The sequence below is a fragment of the Arvicanthis niloticus genome, chromosome 6 (assembly GCF_011762505.2).
Source record: "Arvicanthis niloticus isolate mArvNil1 chromosome 6, mArvNil1.pat.X, whole genome shotgun sequence".
Taxonomy (NCBI): domain Eukaryota; kingdom Metazoa; phylum Chordata; class Mammalia; order Rodentia; family Muridae; genus Arvicanthis; species Arvicanthis niloticus.
In genome coordinates this window covers 43118547-43127952 of record NC_047663.1, presented here as the reverse complement: position 1 = coordinate 43127952, position 9406 = coordinate 43118547, and the positions used below count along the sequence as shown (strand labels likewise).

General features: G+C 45.0%; 1 protein-coding gene across 1 annotated transcript; it reads right to left on the bottom strand.

The window, feature by feature from the left end:
* Nucleotides 1–734: 734 nt before the first annotated feature.
* On the bottom strand, nt 735–1965 carry Ccnq (cyclin Q). The gene has a single exon (XM_034506075.2). It carries the CDS (start codon nt 1894–1896, stop codon nt 1144–1146), a length of 753 nt encoding a protein of 250 aa, XP_034361966.1. The 5' UTR covers nt 1897–1965; the 3' UTR covers nt 735–1143.
* Nucleotides 1966–9406: the final 7441 nt, after the last annotated feature.

The following is a 9406-nucleotide window of genomic DNA, read 5'->3' as shown; positions in this document are numbered from 1 at the left end:
GCAGGAGTCCAGAATGGTACCTGACACATTGTACACATGTGGGGGAAAGTCTGTTGAGACCGTGAAGGTTAAATGCCTCGTGCATCCGTGGCCCTGCTCCCAACACCTCCTTTCCTTGCTCCTATTTATTGTTTGTTAGGTTTAAGACAGGGTCTCACTCCGTAGCCAAGGCTAGTCTGGAACTCAGGATCCTCCTGTCCTCACCAAGCTCAGCCTCTCCCCCCTTGACCTTCAGGAGGCTGATCACTCTTCCTGATGCTATCAGCGAGGACAAAGGAGGCAGCTCTAACACAATGATTAAGGGAAGTCCGAAGTGTGGGAAGTTCTGGGGATAATGAAGTATGATGGTTGTTCTTTTAAATAGACACCTATTTAAGAAAGATAAGCTGGCCTCACCACAAAGGTCCATAATCATGGGATAATGGTTGAAAATGCAAAGAGCTAGAACAAAAGACAGAAATCCTTACAGTCGTCATTCTACATTAACACCCCCCTCAACTAATTAATACTTGGCCTATCTTTGTATATTTCTTTTTTTGTAGGAATTATAGCGCATCTATAATCCTATTTTTATGCTGTCTAATATGAACCTTTACCCACATTGTCATAAACCCCTTATAAATATGTTTTAGTGGTTGATTAATACTCCATTTGTATGGATGTACCATGCTTCACCCATCATTTCCCCAATATTGATCTCTCCTATTGTAACTAAGAAATACCACAAGGCAGACTTTGGTGCGTTAAACCTTTCCCATTTTTTATTTGCATAATCTTTATTATACAAAATAAGATTCTATGTTACACATTCATAGTTCTTCTCCTAAGGATGCAGTCCTATTCTTTAACTTTCCTGTTGGCGCCTGCAATGGTCCATGCCTCAAATGCAGCATCTTCTCAAAGGGCAAAAGCTAATGAAGCCAATTCTAGGAAGCTCAATATGTCCTGTCCACATGGAGGTTCTTGGTATTTGAACATGGGCTGCTGGGGACAAAAATGACAGCATGTCATTGCAGTCACCAGTGACATCCTCTGCCAGCACAACCAGTCCTCCGAGTGGAAACATGCCATCACATCAACTTAGTGGCACGATACCCCAGGCCGCCGAACATCCTGGTCTTTGGTAAGGCCTTGGCCAGGGCCTTAGGGGATCTCTGTATCCATTGTATAAATCTGAATAAGATCAGACACAATATTATCAATGATTGGCTTGGTAAGGTCATCACTAAATACCTGCCACCAAGGCTTCTCCGCCTCACCCTCTGCAGGCACCTCGACTCCATAGACCTGTAGGGCCAGGTAGAGCACAGCCACGGCTAGGTGCTGAGCCTGGAAGCGGAGGCAGAGCCCCCCATGGTAGCTATCTCGTAGCAGAGCCCAAGCTGTAACAGAGATAGGGGTTCTTTGCCAGCTGTAACGATTCAGCCAGTTCTTGAGGGAAATCAAGTAGTGCAGCAGGTATTTGTGTGGATGCTGGAAAGAGACTTGGAAGCGCAGAACTCGTAGCATAAGAAGCTCACATTGTACAATGCTGTCTCGTAGCTCCCAGAAGCGGGAATCCAGCTCCAATGGCTCACTGCCCGGGTTAAAGTACCTGTGCGACACGTTGATGATGTCACGAGTACGCAAGTGTTGCTCTTCCACTTTGCCGGCCAAGTAAATGGAAGACATGGCGACCAGGTAGAGGTCATATGCGTCCAGGTTGATCTCGCAGAAGAACTTATGGTAAATTGTGCACGCGGTGGCGATGGGGATGGACTGCATGCCCAGCTTGACGCCTGCCTCCATGATAAACCGGGTTACTCGGAAGTGCACCCTCGCCTCGGGAGCCGGCCTCTCCTCGGCTCGCGGCGCCGCCGTCCCTCTCTCGCAGCTGTCTGGCCGAACAGCCTCCATGAGGCCCAGCAGGCCGCCCCGGAAGGAGAAACGCTCCGGCGCGCCGAGGCCGGCTCCGGGGGTCCTCGCAGGGGGCGTGGCCGCCTGACGGCACGCCCCCACCCGCCCTGCCGCCACACCCACCCGCCCGGCTTTTCTCCCTACGTTAAAGATAGGATCTCAGGAGTAGTTTCTGGAGCCCAGGAGGTGCTATTTTTAAGACATCTGAGAAGATACCAGCTTTGATTTAGGGGACTTTCTCACTGTTCCTGAGAATCCAGCAACAGTGGAAAGGATGAGGGCCAACCCTCGCCCTGACATTTGCCTCTGTGACCCTGGGGACTTTGGTTGATCCTCTACATCTCATTCCTTAGATGCAAGTTGGAGTGGTTGATGTCCCCGTCTCACGGGGCTCTCGTGAAAAGTGAACAAGTGATGTAGGCAGATCAAGTGTGCTCCACAAGTCTGGCTTTGATTAGTATTTTGTTTTCAGTAGGTTTTCTACACTTAGCCCAGACTGCCCGTGTACTCTTTTTTTAAGATGTATTTATATATATGAGTACACTGTAGCTGACTGGATCCCATTACAGATGGTTGTGAGCCACCATGTGGTTGCTAGGAATTGAACTCAGGACCTCTGGAAGAGCAGTCTTAACTGATGAGCATCTCTCCAGTCCTGACCTGGTACTCTTGATCCTCTTATCCCAGCCTCCTGGGTCCAGGGATTTTAGGTGTGTAACACCACACTCAGCAGCAATTTTTTGTTTTAATTAAAAAAAACAAAACAAAACAAAACTCCAAGTTTCTCTACTGTCCTGGAACTTGCTCTATAGACCAGGCTAGCCTCCAAATCACAGATCTGCCTGCCTCTGCTCAGGATCAAAGGCATGTGCCACTGCCGCTGCCACCACCACCCAGCTTCAGCTCATGAACTTTAGCTATTACTAATTTGTTTATTTTGATGACCTTTCACTTACATTTGTGTCTTTATATGTCTGTATGAATTAAGACTTTTGTAAAGTGGAAAAAGAAACACCCTGAGGCATAAGGGACTCTAAAAAGAGGTATATGTATTGAATGACATCACAGACATGGATTTCTCATTTTCAGCATTCATCTAGCCACCAAGAAAAGCAGTGCCCCATAACACATTTCTCATTTGGCAGTTTGTAGCACACTGTTTTCTTCCTTTTTAAATGTTATCCATTAAGACTACATTCTTAAATTTTATTTTTTGTTTGTTTGTTTTTTTTTTTTTTTTTTTTTTTTTTTTTTTTTTTTTTTTGAGACAGAGTCTCACTCTGTAGCTCAGGCAGACCTGGAACCTATTATGTAGATCAGGCTGGGCTCAAACACACAGAGATCTGCCTTACAAGTGCTGGGATTAAAGGTGTGGACTTTCACATGCTGCAGGAAAAAAAAATATGTTGGTAGTGCTGGGGCTAGCTAGAATCCAGCACATGACCCATGAACTAAATGCTCTGCCCACTTCAGTATGATTTTTAAAAAATATTATTATGTCAGAGGATCCTATAGAAACACATCAGCAGTGATGCTACAACTTGAGAGGGAAAACAGAACTGTTTCCAGAGCTCTCTAAAACCCTGATTTCTGTAGGAGCACACTGTAATGGAGACTGTCCATCCTGGGTGCAAGGGGCAGCGTTAGCCCTCAAGGCAAAAGGGCAGAGCAGCCAGTGTCTGCTGCAGCTCCCCCTCCCTCTGAGCGCAGCTGTAAATCCATTTCCTGTCTTGTAATTACGTCTCGTGTAGTAATTAGCCCCTTCATATCAATGAAGCTAAATTTCCATGGGTAATGAAGTGAAGACTCAGTGTGTGAGCCAAATTGAAATGTGGCCAGCAGGTGATGGCCCCCCAGATTTCCTTGGGGACAGAGGAAATGACCTTTCATGTCCAAAGGCCACTGTGTGTGGGGCCTGGTGCTAGGTGCTCTCTCTCCAGAGTCTGTGTTTTTCTTATTGCTCAGCCTGCCTTCTGTCATCAAGCAATCAGGAGCTCACTGATGAACAGGCAACCCAGCTTACCAGATCTTGCCAGGAAAGGGGGACAGTAGAAGCTCTCCAAAGTTCTGCTCCCTCTGGGGCTTTTTCCTCCCTAGACTGTCTTCTAGACACTGTCCTTCAAAGGCAAACAGATCTCTGTCAGTTCAAGGCCAGTCTAGTCTACATAAACAGTTTCTAGAAGGCCAGGACTACGTACCATGTGTCAAAAAATAAAAGCGAATGCCTGAAGGCACAAAGATATTTTAAGACCTTGAAGCTCTAAAGCCAGTACAGGGCCATGTCTGGAAGAATGTTTTTGAGCTTTCCCTGTACTGCTGAGTTGAGTGAGGCTGGGTGTATGTAGCCCCAGGGCCTTGAGGAAGAACTCAGTCTGCGAGATAAAGACTGTATCACACACATACACACACACACACACACACACACACACACACACACACACTTTCTTTCTTTTTTTCTCTTTCTTTCTTTCTTTCTTTCTTTCTTTCTTTCTTTCTTTCTTTCTTTCTTTCTTTCTTTCTGACTGAGTGAGTATCTCTAAGTAGCCCAGCATTGACTAGCCTGGAACACCACATGTAGACCAGGCTAACCTTGAACTCATAGAGATCTGCCTGCCTCTGCTCCCAAGTTCTGGTATGAAAGGTGTTTGACAGCATGCCTGGCCCTCTTCTTTCTTTTTTTGTCCTTAACCTTTCCAGGCTTCTCCCCGCTGTCAGCCTATTTTGGGGACACTCTTTTTCCTTTGGCTTTGCAGTGGGTGGGGTGAAGCATACAAAATGCACTGTAACTGTCAGGAAAACTAAGAAAGGATTAGACACCTGTCGGTGGTAGTGACGCACGCCTTTAATCCCAGCACTTGGGAGGCAGAGGCAGGCGGATTTCTGAGTTCGAGGCCAGCCTGGTCTACAGAGTGAGTTCCCTGTCAGGTCAGCCAAGGCTATACAGAGAAACTCTGTCTCGAAAAAAAAAACCAAACAAACAAACAAACAAAAAACAAACAAAGAGAGAGAGAGAGAGAGAGAGAGAGAGAGAGAGAGAGAAAGGATTAGATCCTCATTTCTTTTCCTGCTCCTCCTCCTGCTCCTGCTTCTCTTCCTCCTCCTCCTCCTTTTGTGTGTTTTTCAAGATAGGGTTTCTCTGTGTAGCCCTGGTTGTCCTGGAACTCACTCTGTAGACCAGGATGGCCTCACACTCACAGAGATCTGCCTGAATCTGAGTGCTGGGATTAAAGGCATGTCTGTCTTCTTTCTTTCTTTTTTAGACAGATCTTGTATAGTCCATGCTGGCCTTGAACTCCTTATTATCCTGGTTTTGCCTCCTAAGTGCTGGGATTCCAAGCATGAGCCACCACAAACGTCCAATTGTACCCTTTTCTTCATATATATGTAATACATATATATAATATTTTTAAACTATGTGTACGTGTACGTGTCTGCATGTGAGTATAGGTGCTGGCAGAGGCCATAGGCCTTAGATCCCCAGGAGCAGGAATTACAGACTATGACTTGGGTGCTGAGAATCAAACCCAGGTCCTCTGGGAGAGCTGTAAGTATTTACTGCTGAGCCGTCTTTCCAGCCATCTCTCCAGTCTTTTCCTCTGAGATGGTCTCAGTATGTAGCTGGCCCTTGAACTCCTGCTCCATCCTTCCAAGTGCTGGGATTATAGGCATGCATGACCCTAGCTGGCCAGGCCTTGAATCCCTGAGAAAGCTTCTCAGCCACTGATTAAATCCCTTAGATCCTTGATCTCTCAAATGAGGACAAGGGTTACTCTCATGCACACCTCCTTGGACTGAGGAAGAGGTAGGGAGTTCCTGGCTTTTCAGGGACTTGTCTAGGCAAGCATGTCCATCTCTGCACACAGTGTCATCTGAATGCAACATATCCTTTTATCTGCTAGAGATGGAAAACTATCAAACAGGATAAAAATGTCATAATGAAACCCACTACTTTGGATATTAAGGTTCAGTTCATGGGGGGGGGGGAGAGAGAGAGAGAGAGAGAGAGAGAGAGAGAGAGAGAGAGTTAGTCAGCCATAACAAGGCTCCTAAAGAATTAGAAGTTCTCCAGAAAATGCCAGGCCAGGTGTGGGAACAGGCTGGAGCCTAGGAGCCAGAGGAAGAATCATCTCTGAGGAGAAGATTTATCTCAGAGTTCCACAAACTTATCTCAGAGCTAAATCTACATATGCATATTTCCTGGCTTTTGTTCCATCCTTTTTATAAATTGTAACTCTGCTGCTGGCAAGGCTAGTAGAAGCTAAGAATTTCTCTCTCCCCAGCCCTGGGCAAAACAAACCCTTTCCTTTCCCAATTCCCATCTCCCAGTGTTTTAATAAAGAAGTGAGCAAGAGAGCAGAGATCTCAAGAACACAGGTGCTTCCTTCTCAGCTTCTTCCTCAACAGCCTACTTAGACCTCACACATCCAGACATTCTATGAGGGAGGTATTGTTCATCCTACATATAAAGCAGAATTTGTGGGACTGGAGAGATGGCTCAGGGGTTACGAGCCCTAGCTGTTCTTCCAGAGGATCTGGATTTGATTCCTAGTGCCCACATGAGAGTTTACAACCATTTAATTTCAGTTCCAGGGAATCTATTGCCTTCTGGCCTCCTCGGGCATCAGGCATGCATGCACAAGGTGCACAGACACACATGCCAGCACTCGTACTTATAAAATACAAAATAATGTATAAAAAAAGAATAGCCAAGAAATAGTGGTGCACTCCTTTATTCCCAGTACTGTAGAGACAGAGAGAGGTGGATTTCTGTGAGTTTTGAGACACACAGAAAAACCCTCTCTCAAAAGGAAAAAGAAGAAGAGTAAAGAGGTCATCCATGGTCTAATAAATATTAGATGAATATTAGATCTTTTCTTGAGACCAGTATTAATGATTACACTGTGATGTTTGTGTACATGTGCGTGTGCGTGTGTGTGTGTGTGTGTGTGTGTGTGTGTGTTTACACAGACCAGAAGACAACCTTGTGTGTTTCTCCTTAGGTGTTGTTCTTCAGGCACTGTCTATCTTTTGCGTTTTAAGATAGCTTCTCTCACTAGCCTGAAAAGGTTAGGGTGGCTGCTCAGGGACTCCCAGGGGTCCTCTTGTTTCCACTTTCCTAGCACTGAAATTACAACCATACAAGCATGCACCATAACATCTCCATCTCTCTCTCTCTCTGTCTCTCTGTCTCTCTGTCTCTCTGTCTCTCTCTCTCTCTCTCTCTCTCTCTCTCTCTCATGTATGTATGAATAGGTGTAGGTGTATACATGTAAGTAAGTGAAGGCCAGAGGTTGATATCTTTGATTGCTGTCCATCAGTCAGTTACTGAACCTAGAATTTGTCAGTTCAACTAGGTTGACTAGTCACTGAGGTCCACCAGTGTTTGCTCCCAACCCTAGAGTTACAGACACAATCTGTCACAATTTGCCAAGCAAACACTTTTCTGACTGTGATGGTTAGTTTTTTTTGTTTTTTTTTTTTTTCCTTGTTTGTTTGTTTGGTTGGTTGGTTGGATTTATTTATTTATTTTTATGAGTACACTGTAGCTGTCTTCAGACACCAACAGAGTGTATCAGATCCCATTACAGATGGTTGTGAGCCACCATGTGGTTGCTGGGAATTGAACTCAGGACCTCTGGAAGAACCATCAGTGCTCTTAACCAATGAGCCATCTCTCCAGCCCTTTGGTTAGTTTTAATTATGAAGGTAACACAATCTAAAATCACCTGAAGAGAGAGTATCTAGATTAAGTTGGCCTGTCTCGGACGGTTGTGGGAGGAAGGTGTTGATTACATTAGTCAATGTGGGAAGACCTAGCCCACCTTGAGTGGCACCATTCCCTAGGTTTGGACCCTGGACTATATATAAGAGTGGAGAAGGTAAGCTGAATATTATACACTCATGCATTCTTTCTCATTCTTTTTGTCTCTTTTCTTGCCTGTGGATGTGACCAGGACCTCAAGTTCCTGCTCCCTTGACTTTCCTGAAATGATGGACCAGAATCTGGAGTTACAATCAAGAATGAACCCTTTCTCCCCTAAGTTGCTTTTTTTGTCAGGGTATTTTATCATAACAACAGAAATAAAACTAGGACACTGACTAAGCATCTCCCAGCCCTGGTTAAGCTGTTTCTAAGAATTTGGGCTTTTGTTTATGGCGCAGAAACATAGTCCTGGATTCACACACAGACATCAATTTCTCCAGCTTACCGTTGTGTGTGTCTCATTATAGCGTTGATTAAAAAAAAAAAAAAAAAAAAAAAAAAGGCCTAATACTTGAAATGAGTAAGCTCTGAGTTTCATCTCTGCAGGACCCTGGGGGCGGGAGGCTGACTTCTCAAGCTGCCTTTTCAATGGAGCAGAGAAAGCCTCAGAATGGGGCGGCAGGACTCCTTCCCTAGCAGAACACATCTAGGTTTTTCTTTCTTTTTCTTTTCTTTTTTTTTTTTTTTTCTTTTTTTTTTCCATTTTGACAAAGCTAATACCATCTACCTTATAAAATGGCTGCTGGTATTAAAATAAATGTTTGTACATACTGGACAGTGCTGGTGGCTGGAATGTAATTCATCTGTGTATGTATGTGTGTGTTTCCTCTTGCATGTACACACCCACATACCTAGCATGCAAGAAGCCTTGGTGCTGCTGTCAGCACCACATAAAGTTGGTGTTGATACATGTGCCTACAGTTTTAACACTTTGGAGGATGAATTTGGGGACAGTCTGGGCTACAAGAGACCATGTCTCAAACAGACAGTGCTGGCAGCATATTAATTACTTTGTAGCTGTCATTTTTACCATATACCCCAGTCAGCTATTTCATGAAGTGCTTTTTATGCACACAGTTCTCATCTGGATGGTACAACAACTCTGTAAAGTGGATGGCAGCCTGGGCTGGTGGTAGGGTCAAGGCTAGCTTATCTTACATACAGACCATCTCTCAATGAATAAACACACACACACACACACACAAAGCAAAGCCCCTTATAGTCTTTTTTTTTTTTTTTCGAGACAAGGTTTCTTTGTGTAGCCCTGGCTGTCCTGGAATTCACTCTGTAGACAAGGCTGGCCTCAAACTCAGAAATCCGCCTGCCTCTGCCTCCCAAGTGCTGGGATTAAATGCATGTGCCACCACTGCCCAGCACCCCTTATAGTCCTTTGCTTCTTCATGCCTTTCTGGGCTTTCCTTAGGAAAACCGCTGAAGCCTGAGTGTGGCAGCAGGTGGCTTAGGTACTTGGTAAGATGTGGGGGTGGGGTGGCGCTGAGTGACCTTGCAGTGAGCTGGGCAGCCCCCCCCCCCAAGATCGCTAGCATAGTCAACAACTAATGTTGGGGATACTATCTTTTAAATGACTTATAAAGGGTCTCCTCTTTTGGGGGTGCCAGGCTGAGTCAGGATAAGCTTTGAAGGGTTTTAAGGAGTGAGAGCAGGCAGAGTAAAAATAACCTTTCACATTAATCCATTATTCTAATGATCATCCTAAAGATAAGCCTGATCAGATACAAGCATTGC